General features: G+C 42.1%; 2 protein-coding genes across 3 annotated transcripts; both read left to right on the top strand.

Annotated features, from left to right (window-relative positions):
• Positions 1-1,097: 1,097 nt before the first annotated feature.
• On the top strand, positions 1,098-11,661 carry LOC128438232 (RNA-binding protein, mRNA-processing factor 2a). Of its 2 annotated transcripts, none has more exons than XM_053420734.1 (8): positions 1,098-1,679; positions 3,964-4,041; positions 5,317-5,355; positions 5,508-5,570; positions 6,476-6,626; positions 7,796-7,944; positions 9,648-9,720; positions 10,531-11,661. In XM_053420734.1, the coding sequence occupies exons 1-7, from the start codon at positions 1,398-1,400 to the stop codon at positions 9,711-9,713; spliced, it is 828 nt and encodes a 275-aa protein (XP_053276709.1). In that variant the 5' UTR covers positions 1,098-1,397; the 3' UTR covers positions 9,714-9,720; positions 10,531-11,661. The 2 variants fall into 2 exon arrangements, with proteins under 2 accessions (XP_053276709.1, XP_053276700.1); XM_053420725.1 differs by having other exon boundaries at positions 7,796-7,959.
• A 5,692-nt stretch (positions 11,662-17,353) lies between these two features.
• Positions 17,354-27,033, top strand: cpeb1b (cytoplasmic polyadenylation element binding protein 1b). The gene is made up of 10 exons (XM_053420701.1): positions 17,354-18,029; positions 19,567-19,796; positions 20,049-20,301; positions 20,877-20,990; positions 22,039-22,128; positions 22,980-23,116; positions 23,570-23,768; positions 24,142-24,236; positions 24,674-24,754; positions 25,609-27,033. Exons 1-10 carry the CDS (start codon positions 17,840-17,842, stop codon positions 25,717-25,719), a joined length of 1,500 nt encoding a protein of 499 aa, XP_053276676.1. The 5' UTR covers positions 17,354-17,839; the 3' UTR covers positions 25,720-27,033.
• The last annotated feature ends 527 nt before the right edge of the window (positions 27,034-27,560 follow it).

Genomic DNA, 27,560 nt, shown 5'->3' with positions numbered 1-27,560 from the left:
GCACGATACAACTAGAATAAAAATTGAATTAAAAAACAAGCTGTTCTTCTTTTTCTTGTGTTTTATAGATTGTACAATTTTGTTTGTCAGATTTATTATCATGCTTTGATTTTTTGATTTTCTGACACGTGGCTGCAGTGGAGCATAACGTGCAATATTTGTCTTGAAATGTGATATAGAACTGATAAATACCTTAAAAGTGAAATACTCAAATATTGCAGAGCTGTCCTGAATAATTCTTGAAATTGCCCTTTACATCGCCTAAAATGTTATGGATGCTGGGGCCTGATAATAAAGGTTTCACCACAGAAAATACAATTTAATATATAAAGATTGAAATCTATGAACAAGTGAAGTTACATATTGAGGATTTAAATATCACAGAAGTAGTAATCAAATATTATAGGGTGAAAATAATATGAATCTCTTATTATTTAATCATATATTTACCTTCCTTTCCCCTTCCTTTATTTTATTGGAGGCAAAAGAGGCTATAATATAACCACAAAATTAAAAAGAAAAGTATATGTAAAAGACATAAAGTATAAGATTAAACAACAATTAAACCCATGAAGTCACATTTAAATCATAGAAATACTGACCAGATATTTCAGGATGACAAATATATATGAATATGTCTTGGTAATGCATTGATGCCTTTATCTCTTTATTCCTCCTTTTTATTCTATTTTAAGACATACAAAATAAACAACAACAACAAATGAACACAAGCATTTGGGGGTCACAGAAATAATCATATTAATAGTCAATATGAAATATAACAGGAACAAATGCCTTAATTTGTGGTGTTAGTGGTGCTTATGCTCTCTTTTTCTTTGACCTTATTTTTTTTTCAGGGGACCTAGATATAGAACCGGCGAAGGCCACATAACCATAAAACAAAATCAAATAGAGATCCTCATATAAAGTTTGGGGTTCCATGGAAGCGGTGATGCGGCTGCGGAGGGGGGGCCGGGGGTCTCCTCACAACAGCTGAGGCGGATCTGCCGCCTGATTACTGCTCACAGCGGACTCCAACATAATTGATGACCTAATTGAAAAACGGGAGGGGGGGAGAGGAGGGAGGAGGAAGGGCAGGACGAGGGAGGAGAGAAAGAGAGAGAGACGCTCCCTCCAATGAGAAAAGTTTACTTGTCCTCCGTGCGCACAGTCCCACAGCTGAGGACATTGATGTGAGCGCAGAGGCTTCCAGGTTTTTACGCGCACTTCTTTCCCCCCCATCTCTCACCCTCACACACGGAGCACACTTGCACCTTCTTCTTCTTCTTCTCTTTCTTCTTCTTCACCTTTAGTTTGTAGCAGCAGCAACAGAAAACCAACAACCAGTCGTTTTGGTCTTTTTCGTTCCTGTCTCCTCCACCCTTCCTTTTACGTGAATGATTCTCTCTCGCAATTCTACGACCTCCACGACTCGAGTATCCTCGGACGACTCCGGGTGCGCACGACCTCACCTCGGCACATCCTCTCTCCTGAAGCTCAGACGCCACCAGGACTTCCACTGCGGCCTCGGACGCACTTTGGGGAAATACCAGTCGACGAGGCAGAACGTGATTCTTTGCGCAGCGGCCGCGGCAGCAGCAGAAACGGCTGAAGCGAGCGACACCATGAGTCTGAAGACTGACTCCGAGCCCAACAACAACGTCTCCATCGAGGAGGAGGTGAGGGTCACAGTGTGTGGTGAAATGTGTTGGTTAATGGCTCGGTGACATTCTGGTGAAGTTGTGTCACTGCGTCACGTTTGTGTTTCACTGAACTTCCACCTGCTGAGTTTGGCTTTTAATTTATTTATTAAAGGAAGCAACAAGGAGGTCGTAGATTTAAAAAAAGTGAAAACTGTTATTCTGAGAAAGTGAAGTCTCAATTAATCTGAAATGTTTTTATTTGTCATCGCGTGTCTCCATGCTTGGAATAGGTTTTCCCCCAGGTGCGCATGATTGGCTCCAAACACCCAAAATATCATCCTTCTTCCGTCTTTTCTATTTCATTGTAGATTCAGACGTTATTTCCCGTGTTTTTAATTTGATCCTTGCTGTTAACAAGGGCCAAGAGGCTTTATGTCCATAAAATAAAGCACAATTTAATGAGAAATGCAATTATTTTAAATTAAACGTGTTGAATTGATAAATATTCTTTCCTTTGGAAGAGTTAAAAAAAAAAATCCGAAACATCCATAGCTTCTCAAAATGTCCAGATATCTAGAGTTTTCTTTTTAATATATATTTATGTATATATATTTCTTTCAATTTGTGGAATTTTACTTTGCTTCCCTTTTTGTTTTTCTACCATGCGTCACAGAAACGCTGCAGGTTGATCTGCCCACTCGTACTCAAGTCATCACAAACTGACACTCCACAATTAATCATCCTTACTGTAAACAAATCCTTTATTTGATATCTGTGGATCCAAATAAATGAGAATCTGAACATTAATAAAAAAAGTCCAGGTTATAAAAAAAAACTTGATTAATTGAATTAACTCCTGGTTTCAGTGAGTGTGGCCATGCAGCTACATTTCCTCTGTAATGACTCCTTATGGAGAGAACCTGAGGGGAGGTCTGGGCCTTTTGTTGGTCCTCCTTTGTTCCCATGATCTTGCAACAAAGCCTCGTGGGGCCACTTGACTTTTCCTCGTCTAATTTGCTGCTGTCGTCTTTTTTTTCTTTCTTCCTCCTTAAGATAAATAAAATTAACCAAAGAGACGAGAGATTTATTTACAATAAACCCCCAAAAGATATTTCCTCAAATCCGTCAAGATGCCGTAACTGGTCAAATGTCAATCAATGTTTGAGGAATTGAAGATTTTATAAAAAAATACCAGTGCTTCAGGGTTTACACACTGGCCGTCCTCGAGCCACTGGATCAATGAGGAGCAGGAGGACAGATGGAAACGTCTCCATCCAGTCGTGGCGTCCCGCTGCGTCGACCTTCGGTTGCTGCATGTGCTGACTTGTGCAGGGCCGAGACTTGCTGCTGGGCTGCACCTGAAAAATGCCGGAGGGCTGGCAGGGCTGGGGCCGCAGGTCAGAGGAAGGAAATGGTGTCACGCTGTGCACTGTTGTCCAGTGCTGTTCCTCTGGCAGCCCCATTGTACCGAGGGCCTCCCCACCGGCTGGGAACTAATGGGCCTCGCTCCGCTCTCTGCTGAATTCCCCCGGCCACACTGCACCGTACACGGCTTAGGTTTTCTAAGGGTCTGGTCGGGGGCCAGTCCAGGGGTCCATGAAGGGGCTCCGGGGGTCTGCAGCAGGATGAAGACCATCTTATGTTCATGGTTATGAACCTCGTAACATGTTGGATGTCTTTTAATCACAGGTTTCATATCACTCAGCTCTTCAAATCACATATTAAACTCTTAATGGGATTATTCTTGGATTATTTTACTCTGTTTTGGTTTTGACTCCATCTTTTAGCTGTGGATCTTAACAATAGAGGTCTTGAGATGGTTAAAAGGGCCGAAAATGAGAAGTTGAGTTGTAAAACTAGTTTTTAATTTCTCAGGGTTTCTATCAATCATCACTGGATAATTTTACCTCTGTCTGGCATCACTCTATAATATAATCACTCTATAGTTCAGCCTGTGGACGTGTGCAAACTGAAGACGTAGCTTCATCGTTAAAGGGTCAGAATCTGAAAAAGGCTGCAACCGGTTACTTAAAGGATCAAATCTCAGATTTCCAAAGGGAAATTGGACTCATAACCGTTGTAGCTCAATTCATAATTTTCTTTTTTATGACCCCTCATTCTCCAGGACTTGATATCATGTATGTACAGAATACACGTGTGTAGGAATGAGAGATTGGGACCAAAACCAAACATGTGTGGGGTTGTTTTCATATCCCACCATGCTGCTGTTTGTAGAGGATGACGACTTTAATTAAAAAACAGGGAATGTAAAGACTGTCACTGTGGAATGGTGAATTGCAGTTTTGCTTTTTGTTTGCAGGTACGAACCCTGTTTGTCAGTGGCCTACCGGTCGATATCAAACCACGGGAACTGTACCTTCTCTTCAGACCCTTTAAGGTAAGTTACAACATGACACAGAGTCCAAGGAAAGACTTGTACAGATGTTCTACAGATTGTCGAGACTAAAGCCAGGTGGGGCAAATTTTATGGTGTCGGGGGTCTGAAATGAAATGGACTTGATTTCTCACCCGTCTTAAAAAACTAAAGCAAATGTAGCTGCTGTCTGCCAGGTGCTGGGATAGAGTCGTGGAAAGAGTTTTTAGAAGGATTATCTGCACACCGAGGAAGACCTGTCAACATTTTCTTAAAAAAGAAAAACGAGGAAGCAACAGAACATTTCACTTTTCATGCCTGCAGCTTTTTTCTTTTTGGAGATGAAATTGAACGAGCCCCTCGTTAATGAAAGTCCAGATATTTGCATATACGGAAATCAGGCCACATCATTGTTCATCCATTGGTCCTTTCTTCTTCTTTTTTTTTTTCTTTTTTTTGACTGGACTCCAGTTCCATAAACACCCCTCCCACCCGTGTCCTAACTAACCAAATTGGAAGTGGTATCCCGCGCACATGGATGATCTTGTGGAATGTGTAAATGAGTAGCCCTCGCGATTGGCCAACCAACCCTCTCCGTGACCCAGCTCGCCCACCGTGTAGGGACATTTTGATTTCCCCCCTCGTAGCATTGAGACATTGTGAAACAACTTGAAATGTTTTTTTCGTAAGTCGATGAGCTTTTTCTTTTTTTGTGCAGTCGGGAAACGACGCACAGTTTGAGCAAATGGGATTAAACCTGATTTCCTTCCAAATTAAAAACCTCTTTTCTTTATAATATTTATTCTATCCGACCTCTCGTTCTCCTCTTTCTCTGAATTACTGAGTCTGTTTTGGATTTTTGCTCAGGATTTATCACAGCCAGTGAAAGTTGTTTTAATTTTCCATGGTTGTAAATCAGGATCAGGCATGATCCCATCTATCAATACTCCACCGAGGCCAAGTTCCCCCTCGTTTCCCAGGAATCAGTTCGTTCTTTAACCAACACTTGTGCTCTCTCAACTCTATTATAAATCAGAGGCTTTATTCATACTTAATCGAAGCTTGAACCCTCACGGATCTTAATAACCTGCATTTATGGTTGTGTTTCGCTCTATTTAATCGAAACTATTTCACCAAACGTAAGTGCATCACTGCCACAGAGGGATGTGGTGATCTCCCGCTGTCGAAGTGAAACTGAAGGTGCACACAAGCAGGTTTCTCTTCGTAAAGCAGGAGGCGTTCATGTGTGACTTCCTCCATGTGACTGGGTGGATAATTGGCTATCTTTCTTCCCCACAGGGTTATGAAGGGTCACTGATTAAGTTAACTTCAAAACAGGTGAGATTCCTTCCTTGAGTGCAAGGAGCTGCTTCAATGCTACACAAGAAAAAAATACTAAACAAGCTGTTTAACATTGTTCTCATTAACTATCAGATTTAAGATATTTGATACCTGTTGTCTCAGTTTGTTTCTTCCCTTTTCTCTTCCAGCCTGTCGGGTTTGTAACCTTTGACAGCAGGACTGGAGCTGAAGCTGCCAAAAATGCGCTAAATGTAAGTATTGCCTCGTTTTCACTGATCTGTAATCAGTCTGTTGCTATTTAAGCCCCCCTTGTGTTTATGTATTTCTTAGATTTGTTCTAACCTTTGCTTAAACCTGAGAGGAATGATTGGGAGTTTAAAAAAAAAAAAAAAAAGTTCTTTCTTTCCCATAAGACTTGTCAAAGCCAACCCATTTTGTCTTTTATAATTCAATGGCAGGGCCATTTTTGGAAAGAGGCCAGAACCCCGTAGCCTTACGGTAGTTTACTTTGACCTTGATACACATCCTTGTTAGTCTGGTATAGCTTTCACTGCTTTTTATTGTAATACTCGTTCTCTAGCCACATGTGTAGTGTTATCTGGACACGTCCTATGTAGTGTAACCTCTTATTTTGTCACCCAGTAGAAGCCCACATTGGCAGATCTAACACTTCTCTCTCATAGGCCTTCCTTATCAGCATCACCTCCTAGACACACCAGCAGTCACACACACAAACACACACACACGCACACACCAAAATACTACTCACCTGCATGTGGGCACAACGCTTAGGGCACAAGAACACAAGCAGGATTAAACCACCTGAAAGAAACTACACCGAGTCTCACCATCAGCCCTTTTCCTCGTCTCCTTCTCCTCCTGGCTCGTGTGACGTGGGGGGGGGGCGACTCCTCCTGTCGCCTCTGCTCTTGATGTCGTCACGAGGAGGAGGAGGAGATGCAGCCATGTTGAAATATATCAGCGTATCCTTCGGTCTGTCCTTCTTAGGGGAAGCCTGAAGGATACATGCTGAGTATTGAATCATGGCTTCAGGAAAGGAGGCCGTGAGAGACGACTGAGCCTCAGCCCCTCAGACTCAGCCCACCTCCCTTACTATACTATCTCCCCCTCCTCCCCTCCTCCGTCTCTCCCTCAGGGCATCCGTTTTGACCCCGAAAGTCCCCAGACCCTGCGCTTAGAGTTTGCTAAAGCCAACACGAAGATGGCAAAGAGTAAGCTGATGGCCACACCGAACCCCACAAATATCCACCCTGCTCTAGGAGCACACTTCATTGCACGGGACCCATGTAAGTTGTACGGCTGCACCACTCTAGGCTCTTTCATCCACTCTCACCTTGGCAATGCCAGTACTCGATAGCCCTTGTTACCAAACTTTTTTTATATTCTTGTCGTATTATGCTGGGGTGTTAAAGACAAACGGGCAGGGGGGTTAAAGACAGTGTCTAACAAATGACAGACTAACTCACCTCCACATGCATGTGTCATCTCGACTCTTACGACAGCCGCTTTGCTTCTGTCCAGCTGCGATAACTTCTCACTCTCACAAGGTTTAGCTCTCTTTGCCTTAACAATGGCAGGATAGGTTAGATGTGGACAGGTGGTGGACGACGAGCTCACTCAGACCAGATTTCTCCCCTGATGAAATGTGGCTAAAATCGGAAGGCGATAGGAAACAGTGTGTGTAGGGTTGGAAACGTGAACTGATGGAGTTGTCATCAAATCACCATCTCCATCCTCTTCTGCTTTTAGGTTACTATGCATTTATTGAGAGGAATGTATTTTGAGAGTTCAGTTTCACCGGCGATCAAACTGAATGTTGGAGGCCGATAACTTTACACCCGGAGGCTAATGCGTCCTCACCAAATAGAAACTAGAACGACACTTATTGGCGCGTGTACCTCCACCAAGCTTTTGAAACCACTTATAAATCCAGATTCAGACTTTTTTTATTCGAAGGAGAGAGAACAATTGTGAAATGTGTATTGTTTTCTTTATAATCTTTCTTTGGTCCTGGCCCAGTCCCACAGAACATTTCATGAAAATCAATTTTCATGTTTTAAACTAACAAACTCAATCAAATGAATATCACCACCTTGGTGGAGGTACTGAATGTTTCTCGGTGCTCGATGAAGGAAACAACTTCAGGTTCTTTATCAGTTCTAATCCGAAAGTTTATTTCACTTCTGAACATTAATAGGTAGTGAAGTCTGGTCTGACTGCGCCATTAGGGATGTTTAGCTTCATTCTTGTAGTGACAGTGCAAACTATTATAAGATTCATTACCGGTCAGGAGTAAAACTACAAACGACACTACGCAACAAGTGAACATCTTTTTTTTTTTTGTAGCATGTATTGATCATACATTCAATTCTAAAATGTTGTACATGATGCAAGCCTGTATGTTCAAGGTTAGGTTAGTCAGCATCTTGTATCCTCCTGCCCTGTACTTCCCCAGATGATCTGACAGGGGCAGCACTGATCCCAGCATCGCCGGATGCGTGGACTCCTTACCCCCTGTACACCACGGAGCTGACCCCAGGCCTCCCTCACGCAGCCTTCACTTACCCAGCGGCTGCTGCCGCTGCTGCAGCCCTCCACGCCCAGGTGAGGGAGCAACCGGTGTGTCTCTCTCTTATCTTCTATCCTTTGAAATATGCCGTAGTGCGTATTCAGCTTTACAAAAACTCAAAATGCGTGCACGAAGGTACGAGGGCATGAGTTCTTGTACAGTTGAAGCGTGGAGGTGTTTTCATTTTTCGCAATTTCTCCACAGCTCCAAAGAAAGTTAAGGAGAGAAGTGTGACCCTAAAACTTAATCAAATAGATAATTAAGATTTTTGAATTGATTAACCTGCTGCACTGTTAAAAATAGAAATTTGGATTCTTGTAACCAAGTGGTCCTCTGAGGTATTACAACACCAAAAAGACCTGTGAGGCTGAAGCCAACCCAGATGTCAGGTCTGTCAACTGCTGTTGGCGGCACAACATGTACTCAACTTTAAAATCATAAAAACTGAGTGCAGGTTAAAACATTATTTGTAGTGTAATAAATATTAGTTATTTCAAATGGAAAATGTCTCTGACTCGTGCTCATCAGTGATGTGATGGGTACATTCCTTCTCTCAGTGTAACCTCACACATACTTTCAAATCCCTCTGTGTTCGTCTCCTGTCTGTTCTCTGGGTTTCTCTTTGCAGACAAATCTACATTAAAAGGAAAAAGCTACACCTTAGCTTTTTCCTTTTAATGTAGATTTGTGCATCACTGTTCTGTCAGCGGGCAGAAAAGATGCTGTTACTGATAAAACATCTATAATTTAAGTAAACGATTATATTCTACGACCTGGTTTGCAAATTTAAAACAACACACACGTTTCTTCACATCTGCAGACTGTTGATCATTAACAGGCTGGATGAACAAATGTGTTTACATGGTCAGCTAACAGCAGTTTAAATGCTACTGCTGACTACAAGGGGAGTGAGCAGGGCCTTCGGTAACAATAGCGATGGAAAGTATTCCTCATGTCGGGTCACTTGAAGTTCATCGTGAGCTAACTTCCTCCTGCAATGTAAGAGCCCAGGGGAGCAATACCCTGAAGTAGGCAGCTATGACACAGTCCATTTTGTCGGGCACAAGAGGCGGCGGAGGAGGAATTCGAGGAATTTGCTCGGAGAAACTGTCAAAACCCGACGGCGTTCTCAGGAGGTGCCAACTTACTGTCCACGCTCCTGTTGGAACATAAGCTGAACGTGTAGCCACACAGAGGGAGGGGCAGGGAGCTTATTAATCGCAATCTGATGAGAGATCCCTAAAATGGCCCTGACTTCTCTTCCACTGCCTCTCGGCCTCGTTAGTTTGACCGTGTGACAGTAGCGGTGCATTAACAGCCTCCAAACAACTGTTCCCTCCTGAGTGCATTAAGCCGTTTGACCGCGGAGTTGTGGCCCCTTGTCCTGTTCCATTAGGGTGAATAGAAATGAGAGGCCTCATTCTGCCACAGCGCTCAGTCACAGGTATGGAAAGGTGCAGGAGGACCAGCTCTGACCCAGTGGAAATGTTGAACACAAGGAGAGCCGAAAACTCTCCACATTTCCATGCCTGTTAATTACTGGAGGACTATTGTCCTCAACCGAGCTGCTACGTGACCCACATTCCCATGGCTTCAGTGACCAGGGCTTAAAGGGGCCGTCGTCCTGAAGCTGCTCGTCAGAACCCGTCGATGGATGAAGGATCTGCAGAGTTGAGTGTTGATGCACTGAAGCCTGGTGTCGGTCTACTGAACTTGATTTGTGTTTGTGTTTCTCCAGATGCGCTGGTACCCGACTCCCTCCGAGACTTCCCAGCCTGGATGGAAGTCCCGGCAGTTCTGTTAGATACTTAGTGAGTAAACTTTGGTTCAACAGTAAGATCTCCATCCTCCAAAGTGCAGAGGATGACGACACAGATGAAAATAACTGATGTGGTGTTTGTCTGGTGCTGTTCTTTACTTTCTCATTGTAAAAGATTATTCACAAAACAGTGCATAAGTCTGTCTATTACTCTCTTACTCCCAACCTGTCTCACTCAGCCCTAAACCCATTTGTGGCCTTAAATGTCATTAATATAAATATTTTAAAGCAAAATGCATCAAAGGAGTAAATTGTGAGTTTGTCTGGACTTTTTTCAGCTCGTTTTTATAGCAGCAGGACTGAGTACGTGAGGCTGACTCAAAATAAACCAGTGTCCAAGTTTATGGTAATGAAGGAACATGTCACTCAACAGTGTGGCTCATTAATTTTCTTTATATTTGGACATCAATGGCGCTCTACGCCCCAGAGGAATAATCTGTCAGGCTTTGATGCATTAGTAGATCAATGCATTGTTTTTTTGTTTCAGGTATTTATAGCAGTAAATGTACCTGAATGGAACAAATAAGAATCAGTCCTCATGTGAAAATAGTACCTCGATTAATTCAAAACAATGGTTTCCTGTTTAAGGAAGTAGTTTAACCTTTTAAAAATTATGAATTAGAGATTTGCATTTTGAATAAGAATCAGTTTGATTTTGTCCTGGGTGCCACAGATAGGGGGAGGTAGAGAAATCAGTGAGACTAGAGCATTGTTGACTTAAAGTAAAATGCAGAATAAGTACAGCTGTTTTTTAATTCTTGGATCTACTGGACTAACTCTGTTTTTCCCCTGTTTTCTTCAGGCTACTGGAAACCCCACCTTTGTCCAGCCGAAGTGAGGTTTGCCAAGCTCTTCATTAATTTAATCAGGTTTATTTAATGGACAAATGTGCATTATTATAAACAAAACAGTATTTATACCTCCTCCCGATTGTCCCTTGGGGGGAGTTTGAGTTGAAATCATCTTGCTGTCGACAATCTGAGCTTATCCTTGGCAACTATTGCGGTACCATCGTAGCGCTTCAAAAAAATAAATAAATAAATGAATTTAAAAAAAAAAGAATATCCTCGTGCAAACCCTAGTGAAACTCGACGGATCGTATTTGCTGAGGGAAATTGTCGCATTGAAGTTACCGTTATTAAGCTAGTCTCTCCACGGGTGACCGCTGCTCCGGGGAGGTTTAGAAGCGTTAAGAGTCCTTTGCATGTTCAAGTCTTTTTTGGCATGAATTTAGAACGCAGAGTTCTGTGTATCCTAATTTCCTTAGTGTTTGTGTTGCCTCTTTACCTTTGCCTAGACAGCGAAATGTTTTGTTTTCCTGTAGAACCTTGGTCTTACCTCTGTGAATGTTAGGCTGTTGTGTAAATGGCTTATCTCGCATGGACCTCGTGAATGCCTCCCTACGTTCGATGACAATCCCAGTCCCTTATGATCATATCAATGTCTGTCATTATTTGAGCAAAAGAAAGTCCAAGTATTTTTGGACTTTTTTGCTTAATGTATATTTATGCATTTTTGTGCAACTAAATAATGAACCTGTATAAGTTGGATGTTTAGTCGTCTCTTGTGTTTTTGGTGTTATTTTACAGATCCTATAATCCTGTTGAAGTAGTTTTAAAGAGGAAAAAAAAGTGCAATTTGTTTAAAGGGGGAAGTGGGTATCTGTCAAAAAAAAAAAAAAATGGAAGTCTTCTGTACGTGGCTTGAGCCATTCTGCTAAAATGAGATTGCTGTGAGACGATCTTTCAGAATGTGAAACTGGACTACAAACGTAAAGGGTTGCTTTTTTTTGCAGGGGCCATTTTGAAATGGGAAGCAGGATTAGAGTAATGGAGGACTTTAGTTTGTGGTTTAGAACATGTTTGTCTTTGTATCTGCTGTGCATAAGATGTAAAAAAATATTCCCATCTTATGAATAAAAGAAGTGAATTCATTTCTCTGTCGAGCATCTGTCATTTATCGCCGCAGCGGAAACAACCGGCCAATCGAAAACATGCTAACTCTTGAGGATTGAACTGTGCGGATGTGGACATCAATAATTCAGGCCAACTTTTCATTTGTAAGCATCGTTGCATTAATGTCACGTATGGAGCTGACCCCCTCACTCTGCCCCGTGAGCTGGTGAGATGCTCTGCTCAGTCGACCGTGACGGCTCCTCCAGGGACCCTTAAGTGACTCCTCTCAATACCACCACCTGCCTAATTGTATTGTGGTAACTGCTGGTGGTTTAAATGTAAACATTCGGCCATCTTGTGCCAACTAAGTTACGGTTCAGCTGTAATTGGTGCTGCAGCGACGGCTTCATACGGAAATCTATTAGCATCCACTGAGCATTAGCGGTGAGGTTAACAACTTAAATATCACAACATTTTTAATTGAAATGTTTTGTTTTCTGTATCTTTATGCATTTTTGGATCATTTGATAAATGCAACAATTAAGGAGAGTAGTGCTGAAACAATGTTCTCATGTGATAAACTTAATTTGACAATGAAGTAAATGTATTACTATTACTAAATAAAATTTATCTGATAAACTATCAAGCAAAATGTGCAATTTCCCCTTTTTTCAGCAGTGAGGATTTGTTGCTTTTGTGCATTTTTTTTTTTATAAGATCAGATCAACATGAAATTCAAAGGCATAACAAATTTATATTTCATAATATGGTCCTAAAATATGTTAGTATTTAATATATTCTACGTATGTTACATACTGTGAGACATAGCCCATAATACTAAAAACAAAAAGATTCCAGATGAGTTTAATATAAAATGTAGCCTAACATTAGACCTTGTACTGCTTTCCGGATTTTCCCCAAGTCTAATAAACAACTGATTTATGAGTAAAAGGGTTAAAACCTGAATAAAGAACAGATTGTTCAGAAGAAAATATTTTTTCTCAACCATTGCTGTTTGCCCTTCATGAAAAATGGGTCATTAGACATCACTTTCACACATGATATCTTGATTGACATGAAATCAATAGTGTGTGAGGCTGGGGATGCTGCGACTTGGAAGATGGAACGTTTCCTTTTCTCTCTTTTCATGTGCAGAGACAAACCAGGTTCAGATATAAACGTCAACACATCCCTTTTGCTGTGAATGTTGTTTTGAGATGCACGGTATCAAAACAATAGAATATACTTTAAATATATTTAATACAAAGCTTTGAATACAGTGGGCATCGTTCAAGGACATACACACTTAAATGTCTTCTGAAACAGAATAGCATTCAATCACAATCAGTAAATTTAAGGGTTATTGCACACAAGATAACAGAAGACGGCTGTTTTATGAGGAATATGTTGGCGTCTCTGTCTTTTCTGTCTTCAATGTAATAAAAACAGATGAATCTCCAGATGTATAAGGAGAAGGTCCCAGCTTCATGTGATTGTAACAAGTCTTTGGTTTATTTCCAACAATGAGACGTCTTCCTGTGGTCAGCAGTAAGACAACAGGAAGGTCACTAATGGAGGAGGAGGCCTGGATCTTTTCCATTGGAGGTCTTTGTCGTCCTCCACTGGCCAAACATCCTCATGTTCAGCAGGCGGGAAGCAGCGACCCCTTGTGGACATGTACAGATATAAATGGGTTTGTATTAACTGCTACACAAACATCAGGGTTGTATCATTCAAACTCAGAATAGAGACACATGAGAAATCTCTAACTGTCAGAATGTGTGTGAAACAATCTCAGTGGAATGATAAAAATGCCAAAGTAATAATAATCTAATATATTTATATCGTATGAATATATATAATAGGTGACAAAACAAAATTCTGCTGCTGTTCTGCTGTGTGAAGACAAAGAAGATGATTGGACGAGAATCATCAGCGATCAATTTTTAACCAGAAGCTTAATAAGTGTTATGTATTCTCATGTTTTTCATTTTTCATGTAAAAGTGAGAGATTTTTAAATGATTAAATTGTTGTAAAAGTTTTGACCTTATTTGTATTTCAATTAAATTGTTTTAAATGATAAAACATAACTATTTTTTTCATTTGATATGTTTTTGTTTATGTGCTCGTCTGCTTTTATTGTTTGTCTTGATCATATTAATTACCCTGCTGCTTTGTTGTTTGTATTAGTACATTTTAATCTTGTCCACTTAATTACAGCTCTTGCCTCTGATTAAACTTCCTTATTAAGTATCTTATTATATTTTATCTTATCTTAATTTTTCTAATTGTCTTTTAAACCATACCATATTCCTAGTTTTCTGTTTTTACTAAAGCTTTTATTAATATTTCAAGTGGTTATCACATAGAAAGCAAACACCTCTACCTTACATGTACTGACATGAATCCATCAGATATCACAACAGTAAGATTCTAAGCTGGAGCCAAACGTCTGAATCAAAGAGTCATCGGTCAGTTTTATACATTAATTCAAATAACTGAATGACATGAAATTCAGTCACCTTAACTTCAACCCTATGTTAGCATTGTGGAGAATAGTATTGTACTTGTTGTACATACTGTGAGATATATCCCATAATACTTAGGTATAACTAAGTATAAAGTAGCAGAAAAGTACAACCAGCACTCTAATATTCTTTTAATCTCATTTCTTTCTTACTGTTGTATTTGTAACTTTGTTGGGAGTATAAATAAAGTTATATGAATTCAGGACATTACTCAAAGTCCTTTCTGATGTTTTTAATTGAGTATAAAGATAAAGTTGAGAAGTTAATACTGTTTTAATCTCATTTCTTTCTTACTGTTGTATTTGTAACTTTGTCGGGAGTATAAATAAAGTTATATCAATTCAGGACATTACTCTAAGTCCTGTCTGGTGTTTTTAATTGAGTAACTAAGTATAAAGTTGAGAAGTTAATATTATTTTAATCTAATTTCTTTCTCATTGTGAAGTAAGTTTGTTGGGAGTATAAATAAAGTTATATGAATTGCGGACTTTATACAGAGTGAGATTTTAAACCTCTGGTCACGTGCGCACGACTCGGCGGGCGGCTCTCTTTGATGTGCAGCACGTGAGCGGACGGAGGCCCGGCGGGCTCAGGCAAGTCTCCTCCGCGCACACGTTCATTAGATGGAGCCCAATCAGCAGATGTGATAAATATGAGCGTGAGCCGCAAGCTGTCGTCCACATTGTGACGTTTATCACCGGCTCTCAGTCCACAACATGGCGTTTTCCCTGGTGAGTCCTCTGCTGTTCCCTCCACTCAGTCACTTAAGGTGTTTCTGGGGCCCGGGCGACGTTCACGTGTGACCTTTAGTGTCACGAAAACCCCGCGTGTATCGTGACCTGGAGCCAGAAACACCGACCTCGTCCTCCTACACGTGTCCCCGCTGGGGTTCCACCTGGTGTTAAACTTCTTCTCCTCCCTCCTCTCCACCCCGCAGAGAAACGAGTCCCGCAGGCCGGAGAGCCCGGACCCGGAGTGCCCGGCCCTGTCCACCTGCAGCAACGCGGACATCTTCCGCCGGATGAACACCATGCTGGGCAACGCTCTGGATTTCACCGGTGTGTGCACCACACCCAGCAGCGCCAAGGGCAAGCCAGACCTGCTGTGTGGTAAAGTGCCACTTCGTGTTCACACTGGAGCAGGTGGACCCGGGTCAGGACAGGGAGGCTGTCTCCATTGGAAAAAAGCCTGCCTGTTCGTGGCGGCTAGCTTAACCGGTGGCACTGCTAATTCTAAATTTAGTCCATTTAACCTCCAGCAGGTCTACCACACACTGTCACTGTTTTATCATGTTTGTGTGTGCAGGGCTTCTTCATATGATGGTTCAGAGTGGAGTTAGTTTCTGTTCATCCTACCTGGTTTATGGGCAGTGGAAGGTTCTATCGTCAAAAGTTTGCTTAATTAGCGTGTGAGGCCTTTACACACACGTTTTAATGGATAACATTTGGTATTTTCAGAGCAATCGACTCGATTGTGAAGTGCTACAGAGCGCTGGTCCCTGTTTATTCAAATTTTATTATCATTTTGAATGGTTAGTATAGAGAAATCGCACAAATCGCGAGAAGCTGATTCCATTTGTCCCTTTGTCCCAATCCAGGCTAAAATGTAATGGCTTCTCTCTTGGCCTGCGTTCCATCCTTCCACCAAGTTTCGTGGAAATCTGTTTTGTACTTATTGCGTAATCCTACTGACAAACCAACCAACCAACCGGGGTGAGAACATAACCTCCATGGAAGAGGTGAGAAGTGACATAACTGGGGATAGAACAAACTCTGAGGTGCGTCAGAAGGAAGTGAGACAGATCAATAACACGGATGATAACAGATTGGTACACGGAGGACTGACGACATCACATCTGATGGGTAAACATGCACCTGGTGTGTGAACACGGTCAAACAGATGAGTCACTGCTTTGTGTGTCGTCAGAATTTAGGTTCACCAAGGAAACAAAGGGGGGCAGCAGGAAGAATACAGCGTTAAACGAGTACACAGTTGAAATTGGTTTTTCAGAAATTGGATCAAATTGAAAGGGAGATAATTGAACTAGCTGCAAAAGCAAGAAAAAGTTATTAAAGAAAATCCCTTAAATATTAAAATTCCCAGAATAGACTCGGATGTCTCGGTAACTTAATAATTTGTAATTGGTGAATCTACAGAAATTAACCTGTATAATATTTTGATTCTATTTGGTTTAAAGGGTATTTCAAAGAAACAAAGTCCTTTCCTTTAGTTTGAAGTTATGAAAAGACATTCATATTCAGTAACGTAAATTAAGATGCGCCATTTGAGGTCTGCAGCTTTTTTAATTTAGTTGTTGCTGCCCATTCAGACCAGAGAACCAGAAAAAGCTCCCAGAATAAGTTCATTTTACCAAGAGTGGATTTAAGTTTCATCCCCAACAATGAAGGGGCCCTTTTACTTTCTCAGGCACAATTGCCGTCTGTGAAAGCTCCTTCACCTTGTCACTATGATTCCGGTGCCAGCAGCTGATTCATGGTGCATCGCCGTCTGCAGCATTGCAGCAATTCTTCGTCTTTTTTTTTTTTACCCCGGGTTTTGCCAAGATTTAAGCTCAGCACCCTGCCCTGCATCCTTTCCCTGAATACTCAATATGCTTAGGGGCTCCTCTCCACTTGTGACTACTCATTTTTGTGTGATACTGTTACGCTCTGTTTAGTCGTACCTGAGCAGCAGCAGTACAACACAAATCTTGTGTAACTTTTAAGGGACACAAAACTAAATTGGATCTTGAGCTGAACTTTCTGCTGTGGCCTCTCTGCCTCGGCCACCCCTGTCTGCTGTTTGCTGAATCAGTGCTGTTGCTGGAAGCGTTCCAGGCCTGGAGAGGGCAGGGAGGAGCTGGCTGTGCAAATCTCTCCGTCCTCAACATCTGATCAGTCAGCTGCTCGTGTCACAACCAGGCTCCGCATGCCTCATTCTTCCCTTAGTCAGTGCAGTGTGGAAAAAAAACATGCACAGTAGTTCACCAGCCACTGAGTACAATGATTTTAAAAAATGATATAAAGAGCGTCGTCAATTCGGAAGCACTTTTAATTCAGCTCTGCTGAGTCATTCGCTCTCGTCTCCCATGCTGCCTCCCACCCTGCCGCTGTAGCTCTGCCCCTCACCTCCCTCTCCCTCCCTGCCTCTCTGTCAGCTCGCTCAGGAAACAAGCGAGACACAGAGTAAGAAGCGGCAGCAGCAGTGGTGGCTGCCTTCCCACCACCGACTCAGAGACGTGCCGTGCCTAGCAGAGAGAGGAGTACTTCTATCAACAAGCCAATAGCTCTGACAGGAATTTTTTCATTACACAGTTGTTAGGCAAGGATGCCGGGAGGTGGGGGAAAGCTGATGTCATTAGCAGGGGTGTGCGAGTGCATCAGCAGCCATGTCACATGCTGCTAGGTGGGTCAGTGATGCGGACGGAGATGCATGGCAGTTGCACGGGGCACAGAAGCAGCAGGTTAGCTCCCCCGTCAGCCAGGGTAGGGGGAGATGTGGTGATGAAAGTTTTTATTTTTCACCGGTTTCGTGTGTAACAAGCCTCTCGCTGCTGGTTTCCCTGTAGCGCGGACTGAAACAACTGTTCTTCTTCTAACACTTCCTCTTTCCTCTCTTGTTGCTGCACCTCTGAACTGGATCTCAGACCAAAAAGAGTCGGAGCTGGCTGCAGTGGGCAGCAGGAGGATGCTCTTCCCCAACTGTGGTTGCGTGCCTGGCTCCCAGGAGATGCCGCCCTCCAGGGGCTCACCGGGTGTCACAGACCTGGGCCTGGGCCTCCAGTCCCTCCGTCTGTCCGGCTGGGACAGACCCTGGAGCAGCCAGGAGACGGACTCTCATTCTTCCCCCTCCCAGATTCAGACTAGCTCACCCTCCAGTAAGTACCAGGCCTTTTGTTCACCTGAATGTATTTCAGATTCACGTTAAAACCTTCCACTTAGTATTCAGTTGATCAGATTGTGTCCCAGAGTCAGGTTGGTAGTTGTGTGTTCTCCCAGCAGGTTGTGTTTACCCTCATGACCCCATTAATCGGTACATGACGGTGGGAAATGCAGCATCTGTGGTTGTGTGCTTTGCTTTTAGTGGCCCTTGTTTGCATAGAAAAGTGTAGTGGTGAACAGCAGTGTGTGTCTGTGTGTGGGAACAGGCTGTAGCGTCGCTAGGGAGGATGATGTGGCAGTTTTGCTTTGCTGCATCTCCAGTTATCCAACACACACAAACACAACAAAGCTACTTTTCTTTTCCCTTAAACCTGAATCAGCCCTTGTTACATCTAATGATTTAACTATATTACCCATGGATTAGATGTTAATGTTTAGAGGTTTGGTCACATACTGGAATAATGTGAGAACTTAAATGACGTTAATGCTGATACATGTGCCGTCCATAGTTTTAAGAGGAGTTTAAATGTCTTAACAACTCTGTCCCATTAGTCCTGACCCATTTGCGGAGCCTTGGTTTTATCGCTGCATGTCCAAACTGACCCGGCATAACCTCATTTAGAGCTTTCTTAACTGGGCCCGCAACAAAGTAGGACAGCGCTTTGAATGCAGCCTACAGCTAAATAACCCCCCCCCCCCCGAGCCTCATGTTCACGGCTACAGGCCACGCAGTACACGTCTGTCACGGTTGCCAGCTGACTCACTGGGTTATCGAGAAGGAAGACTCTGGTAAACACCCGGCGGTCTCTGGCCTTTGTTTGGGTGGTGATGAATTGGCCTCCAAGACTTGTCCTGATATCGAAAGTGAATATGCTTGACCTCAAGCTTCTCTGGTTGCTGTTGGTGTTCAGGTGGCACATACAGTCTTGCAGATGAGCTCAATTTGATTTATTTAGCCATTTGTGAAACAGCTTTGCTTTGGGTGGGGGGGGGAAACAAGATGATTTTTTTTTTTAGGAACTTGTATTTGCAGCGTGTCTCGACCAAATCGATTGAACTCTGCAGACTCGGCACCACCTTCACATTCTCTTCAGTACTTCAGTGAAAGTACCTTTGACAGAATAAACTCACTTTCTTCTCTAAATCAGTCCTAGGTGATCTGATCACAAAACCCACATTTGGAATAAACTTATTTTTACACTTCTCAGGGTCTATACATTTGATTTGTGTGACCATCGCCACAATATCAACACTGACCAACGTATATTTCACTTAAATGTCTCTCTCTGTTGAGTGTCTCTTTGTCTCTCTCTCTGTCGCTCCCTGACACACACAAACATCAGACACAGATGTTTATTTGCAGGTGAAGAAGTGAGATCACAAGATGCATTCAGGGCACATTTTGAGTGCCAGGTATGAACGGACAAACCTAAAGCTGTCCACATGTGATCACATATCTCAGAACTGGTGTAAATACCGGGTCTGAACAGGGCCTCATTCCCACTAAGTGGTGTAACTGTCCCGTTTGCACAGTGCTAGGTATTCTGAACAGTCCCTTCAGTAGCATCCTCGGGAAGCCCCCTGGCTACATGCCCCCCGAGTCCATGAGCATGACTGCTGACTTCCTGGAGAAGTTTCCCAGCATGGCCCGCATGGCGAACCGACTGGAATCCACCTCCTTCCTGGACTCTCGCTCCAGCAGTCCCGAGGACTCGGAGACCAGTGGATTCAGCTCTGGCTCAGACCACCTCTGTGACATGCTGGTAAGAAGCATCACACTTAATTCAGCATCTCCTGTTTTTGTTCATGCAGGTGGGGAATCTGTCAAAGATTCACTTAACGAATCAGATATGGAAGCTAATTGAACAGCCATGTCTCATGAGCTGGAGATTCATTATCAGACTTGTTTACCATTTCTGATTGATGGCCAGACATTTCACCTTGGTTAACGATTGATTTTCAAAGTTGGCTTTCATCGTTAACAATCAATTGTCTGCATGTTTCTTTCTCTTCAGTCCACTCTGCGGATTTCCCCCCCCCTGCCTTATCTTGCATCGAGCATGCAGAAGGATCTGCTGCGACTGGGCTCTCGGCTGGACCCCCAGGACTCCAGCTCTCCCCTGACCCCGTCATCCATCCCAAGCCCCTCCTCAGCCATTTCCCGCCGCTGGCGTACTGGATCTCCGTGGCCTGGCTCTGATGTGCTTGACCAGTCGGATGATGCATTCAGCATTGAGAGGGAGGCCCGCTTGCACAGGCAGGCTGCAGGTGAATCCAACATGCTTGATGTTAATCTAACACTGCAGCTATACTTTGCTTTCCTTGTTGCTCAGTTTGAATCTTTAGTTGTGTCTGAACTCAGGAGCTCTACAGAGGTTTTCTGTGATCGGCGTCACCACCTCATCCTGCCCTTATTACTGTTGCCGAGCAACCAAGCTGAAGTTGGACACAGGAGGTTTAATGGCCCCTTTTTTTTTTGTTTGTGCCATTAACGGTTCGGTTGAGCTGAGGCATTGGACGTCTCGTTGCTTCGTAACCATTTGGGAAAATTGTCTCTAAAGTGCAATGAATCCTGGGATAAGGATCCACCTGTTGGATGGAAGGAGCCTTCGATTTGGAACTGTTGTCTCATGAGTTCTGGAACTGTCACATTTGAAAAGTTGGAACCAGAGAATTAATTTTGATGAGAATAATACACTTAAATGAAGACGGATCATTTAGGATTGTTGCACTTCTAATTGGAACTGTTGTCAGTCTGCAGCTGCTGAATTGAGACACAGCTTTTATATGGTGACCTTTTGAATTGTGTTTAAGCTTTTCTTTTTCTTTTTTTGACTCATCAGCTGTGAATGAGGCCACATTCACCTGGAGCGGGCAGCTGCCTCCCAGGAACAACAAGGATCCCATGTATTCCTGCAAGGTCTTTCTTGGTGGCGTTCCCTGGGACGTCACAGAAGGTAAGTGCTGCTGTCAACTTGCTATTTGCTTAATTACACGATGCCAGTCCAGTTGGTTCCAGATGCTTTTATTGATGCTTATCAGCCTGAATCTGCAGCCCCTCTCTTTCCACCTCTCCTCTCTCCCCAACCAGTCGAGGCCCATGTCCGCCCACACAGTCCGGTTCTAGAAGTTTCTTCCTGTTACAGAGTTTTACTCCACAGTTGCTGCAGTGCTTGCTCATTGTGGGAGCGGTTAGATTTCTCTGTAGTTGCTGGATCTGAACCTTATTATGTAAAGTGATGTGATTTTCTGCAGTAGAATTTAATTAATGTGGCTGAGCTTAAGTCCATCCTTCTATATTTTACTGTTTAAACATAATGTTGGGATGTGTTGACGGCAGGGATTGTTTCAAATACTCCAGGAGGCTCCGTCACCTTTTGAGTTAAACGTTCGAGATTTGTAATTAATGCACCAATTCAAATATTTCAATAAGTAAAGTCTAAATAGGTTCAAATTATTAAATGTGTTGCATATACGTCTTTATGATTCATTGAAGCTACTAGGCACAGATACAACTGATGATGATTTTCCTTATCAATTAATCTGGAGATGATTTTCTTGATCAGTTGATGAATCCAGTCTATTTAATGTGATGGAGGAAAAATGGCTTATTATTTCTCAGTAGCCACAAATGTAATTTTCTCATGAACAGTCTGAAACCTTACGATTCAGTTTATTGCAATAAACTGAATCGTAATTTATTTATATATATATATATAAAATATATATATATAAAAATAATAAGCCATTTTATATATATATATATATATATATATATAGTCTCTACTATTTGAGAATCTGTTTGAGAATCTGCGTATGTCACATTTGAAAAGTGGGAACCAGATAATTCATTTTGATGAGAATAACTGACACAATGAATTGAAGATGGATCAATTACAATTGTTGCTGTTCTCAATGTTTACAAACATGTTTGATGTAGGAATGTGTTAAAATGTTGGTTACTTGTGACATTAACCACGCCCCTTCTCCCTCCCTTTGTTTCAGCCGGCCTGATCAACATCTTCAGTGGGTATGGTCCTCTGACTGTGGAGTGGCCGGGTAAGGATGGAAAGCATCCTCGCTGTCCTCCCAAAGGTAATGTGGCAAAAGGTAAAGACAAGTTGGTAGACCCTTTTTTATTACTGGTTACCAGGGTGGCACTGTGGTGAGCACTTGGTAAACTGGTGAGTTAGACTGTGGGAGTTCAGAGATACTTAGGATGGTGACTCGGGGCATAACTGGAGAATAGAGCATGGTGGTAGAAGCAGGGAGATGACTCACTCTTCAGCTCTGTAGTAAATGACACTTTGATGATAGTTGGATTTGTTTGGTTATATTTGAGGATCTTGCAAATGTCCTGTTAAATGTTTGTGGTTCTACTTGTGGCCTCTGCTCCTGTGGTAAGACATTTTTTCTGCTTTTAGGCAAATTAAAAAATAACTGCCTGAGCTTCACACTGCGACTATTTCTCCCATTTGCACCAAATAACGAATGTGTTCAAACATATATATTATAACATAGATATGTTGGAGCACATTTAATAATACTGTATCTGTAAAAAAAACTTATCTCTAAGCAGCCTCTTATTTGATTTGCTCATTTTATTCTCATCCTGGAGCAAAGCTGCATATTGTATGAAATAAATACTAAATATTAATTTAAGAATTTTTCACTCTGCTCCTAAATTTATTTGTATGTGCTCCTTCTGGAAATCAGTTAGCATAGCACCCTGGGTTCAGTTGGAAAATATAAAGGTGTTTTTAACCCATCCTGTTAAAGCTTACGAATTGTTATTTAACTAAATTACTCAATTCTGTGGCTCTTGTTGAAAATGATCATCAAGGTAGTGGCTGCCTGAAAAATGTGACTAAATAAATCCACATCCTTTTTACCAAAGCCAAAAAAATGTCTGTATCCTAAAGTGTTGTACTGTTTGACGTGTGCAGGCTATGTTTACCTGGTTTTTGAGAATGAGAAGTCTGTCCGGGCTTTGCTCCGCGCCTGCTCCCAGGACCAGTTCCCCCCCGAGGACAACAGGGAGTACTACTTCAAGATGTCCAGCCGCAGGATGAGATGCAAGGACGTGAGTAGAGACTAGATACACAAATCTAAACTGCAATAGACATGTGCGTAATTATCTGACAACTCAGATCAGTTTACTTCTACGTCTCCAGTACCTTTTTATTCATATGTTGCCCTGAGCTTTGATGTAGTGTTAACATGCTGGACCTGGACATTTAATGCAACAGTGACTCCTGTTTCCATCGGTGCACATTTTCCACAGTGGCACAACCAGTTCTCCCCAGTGTAACGCAGCTCTGCACCACTATCCCCAGAGCCTGGTGCTGCTTCTTCCCCCTTAAGCTGTAGTTCAGTGTTTTCAGGCTCATTAAATACACAAGTCATGTTGTAGTTCCAGCACACACCCAGTGACGCAAAGAATAAAGTATATCTTGGTCCAGGCAGCACGGTGGGAAATTCAATTTTCATATTGTAACAGTACAAGTCATCCTGTCTCTCATCCGTGCTGCTCCAGGTGCAGGTCATCCCCTGGGTGATCTCCGACAGTAACTACGTGCGCTGCCCTGCCCAGCGTCTGGATCCCAGTAAGACTGTGTTTGTGGGCGCACTGCACGGCATGTTGAACGCTGAGGCGCTGGCCAGCATCATGAACGACCTGTTTGGAGGAGTCATGTATGCCGGCATCGACACGGACAAGCACAAGTATCCCATAGGTGAGGCCTGTTTAATTCAATTACTAATCTAAAGTTCTATATCTGTTTGTGCATAGCTGAAACTGAAAACAAGACTAGAGCCTGAATTTAACCTCCTGTGCCTCTTCAGTGATTAATCATGGATGAAGCTTTTCAGACACATTTTCCGACCTTACCACGATCAATGTTTTGTTGTGTTTGCAAATTAAGTGTAGATTTAAACATCGACATGAGGATTTGAGACAAATTGCAAATCTTTAATTCCCTGCTGAGCATTGAGGAAAAATCTATTCCAAAATTGAAACCCTGTTATCTGTGTTTAAGATTTTCTGTTTGTAGTAATTCTTGCCGAACAATGAGCTCCTGAGTGACATTGAACTTCTCTTGTGTGCAGGCTCTGGACGTGTCACTTTTAACAATCAGCGCAGTTATCTGAAAGCTGTCTGTGCAGCATTTGTGGAGATTAAAACACCCAAGTTTACAAAGAAGGTAAGAGTTTGAGTCTTTGCACTTTCTATAATCACTCATCAGTCTGTGCTGCTGTGCAACCTGATGCTTCTGTACTGGAAACAGTGTTTTTAGTTTGCAGGCAGCACAAACCCTTAAACCCTGATGAGTAACATTTTTTATTTAATATATAAAATTTTAAAAGGCTGGGGCTTAGTCAGCACGTTCTCACTTGCAGTGCCATCCACTGGTTTTAATGCCTTTTTCAATTTGCACACACAACCTTCGGGGACGTGGGAGGTGATTTGTGGACTTGTTTACAGAACATATCTGGACACATCCTGTAATATTTGTGACATTATGGTGAATACTTGTGAGCCTTTTCTTTCAGTTGTTTTTTTTTCAAATGTGGCGTGGATGAAAACCTGCTCCCTGTCACTGCTGTGTTCTGAACTCCTCGGCCTTGTCTCCTCCCTCAGGTCCAGATCGACCCCTACCTGGAAGACTCTGTGTGTCAGGTTTGCCTTCGCCAACCTGGACCTTTCTTCTGCAGAGACGAGGTCAGAGGAAACTTTATGTCGTCCATATAAATACTTTGAAGTATTTGTCATGTTATCAGTGAGGAGGAATGATTGTTAGAGGACAAGGTGCTGGTCTGATAGTTTTATTGTCTTGCTCCAGATGGAACTAATGGTCCAAGTATGAAATATCACAAATGGCTGCCTTAGTATTTGTAATAAGTGTTATTTTTCAGATTTGCATCAGCTTCACAAGATGAAGTCTGTTTTAAAGTAGATTCATTTGCCCTTCATTGCATTTTATTTCAAAACATTAAATTTATTCAATAGTGGATTTAATTTATAATGAATAAAAACAATTAAGATGCCAGCAAATGGCTACATTTAAAAATTAACAATTATTGATCTCATCAAATATATTACAAATTAACATTGTTGCTTTATTACTATATAATTCTGGTTTATTAGAAAATTAATCCTATTTTCAGTAAAGTACAAATAAGAACCACAGCAAGAAACAAGCTGACAATTATCAAGGTCATCTAAAGATTTTGCCAGAACATTCCTTTTTATACAGTTTGACTTTACTCTCTCTGCAGTTTTATTTTGCAGTGATGTATTATGGGATGTAGATCTATTTGTTTTGAACACTTGATGAAGTGGTTCAGATATTTAATTGTCTGGTTTGAGATGATTAAAGATAGAAAATTATAAAATGCAATTATAGTACAACCTTGTAAACTAGTTTACTTACAGACACTGCAAAGAACATTCCTAAAACCATCGGGCTGTTCCAGCACTAGAGCAGAATTATTCTTTAAATGATTTTGTTGTGATAAGAATGATTTCAAGCACTTGTATTATAAAATGTCTTTAATCACTGTTCTGACGCACAGGCCTGCTTCAAGTACTACTGCCGCTCCTGCTGGCACTGGCAGCACTCCATGGACATCTTGAGCAACCACCGGCCCCTCATGCGCAACCAGAGGAACAGAGACTCCAGCTAAAGCTGAGGGATCCGATCACTCTGAAGGTCCAGAGCCCCCGAGAACGGGGCGAGGCTACCCGCCAAGGAGAGCACGTGTGCCGGGCGTCCCCCGGTTCGAGGGCGCCACGGCACTCCACCAGGCACTGGGGATATCACTGTAGAAAATGTTCACTTTTGCACTTGCTACATTTTTGCTGTTGTTCACAGTGGCACTATGCACAGTGACCTTATTGGGAGAAGGGGCCCTTCACACTTACGCATTTTCCCTGACTTGTGGCCAGACAGAGAGTCGGGAGTCTGCCTGAAGTTCAGAGGTGGATGAAAATGCCTTTTTTTTTTTTTCCTTTTTGATTTTTGTTTTACATGTGTTGCATAGTGACGAGCTACCACGCAAGTCTCATTGCCGTTCATTGGCAAATGCCATACAGTGCCTTTAAATATTTGTTTTTGTTTCCCCCTCCTCCCTCCCTCCCTCCACCCTCAGTTGGCATCTGTTTTTTCCTGTGCAAGCCAACTGGTGTTTCTTACTTTTGGGAGTTGAATGTCGGGCTTCATTTCAGACATTTTTACAGTTTTTTACACAAACGGTTTTAAGTCATGACATGAAAAATTTTGAACAGAATTCTACCAGGCGGCTGTTTATGGGAAAATCCCCCTTTTTATTTTTTGGTTTCTTTTTTTCATCATACATTTTTCTGTGGCTATTTTTTTAATTCGCCCTCCCAAATTTCAACTGAATGGGCCCAAAATGTTGGAAGTTGTACTTTCACTTGCTTTGTTGGCCCACTTGTATTAAATGTGTAAAACCAATAGCACTGGATATGTGATCGACCGGCTCGCCATCTTTTCTCAAGCATCTGATGGACCCGGTTGAGACTCGAGTGAATGAACCATTTGGTTGTACATAGTTTGATTTTTTGCACTTTTTAATTTGCACGTGTGGAGAGGTGGCAGTGGTTTTTAATCACTTTTGTACATCAGCAGGGGGACACTCCTACGTTAGAACAGCTGCTTGTTTCCTGTTGAATGTAAGAACTTCCACTTAGCTGATAAATTTATCTATCAGAGCTTGAGTAGACCCCACTAAATGATTCCATGCTTTCTTATCCCATTTTGCCTTCCTGTTCCAGTTGGACATAAATGCATAAGCTGTGTGCCAAAGACAAAGTGTCTTTTCTTATCCATTAGTTTTGTCATGCTGAGCTTGTTGTCCCTTAGCCCAGCCGCTTTTTAGAGTTTCGAAAGTCTACCTCATTGTGGTCTGCCAAGTTTGCTGCTACTTACAGTTGTGGAGTATGTTCAGATTGGGCACAATAAAGGTGTTTAAGCATTATCTGCTGTTTCTGGACTCGTTTCTACTGTGACTGTTGTTCTGTGTTCTTAGAAATCCTGTTCTGAAAGCTCAGTGAGCATTAAAACATTCATCAAGTAGCTTCATCCTACAAAAACCTTTTAGAAGTTGCTCTTGAAACTTCATCGTCCATATCAGATTCATTGTTTCTCCTCTGTCAAAACTGACATCCCATCAACTTTTAAAATGCAGATGGCATGAAACCACTTCAGTTTTACTGCTGCTTCAGCCGACTTGAGATAAACATGTGCTCAGCTAATTCTGATCCGCAGACACAGGACCGCTGTCCATAGTATAGAAGTGCGCAAACTAGAAATGCTACACTGCAGTCGTATTTCTCTGCCAACCAAGGCAGTTTCTGATTTTATCTATATATATATATATATATATATATATATATATATATATATAACCAAATTTGAGGAGATTCTCTTAAATCTCAACACTTTCAAGGAAAAACTCCGAGGCCACCTTCGGCTTCCTAAAGCAAATCAGTTAATCCTTAATTA

The sequence above is a fragment of the Pleuronectes platessa genome, chromosome 1, assembly GCF_947347685.1.
Source record: "Pleuronectes platessa chromosome 1, fPlePla1.1, whole genome shotgun sequence".
NCBI lineage: Eukaryota > Metazoa > Chordata > Actinopteri > Pleuronectiformes > Pleuronectidae > Pleuronectes > Pleuronectes platessa.
The sequence above is the reverse complement of the archived record's forward strand: the minus strand, read 5'-3'. Positions and strand labels throughout refer to the sequence as shown.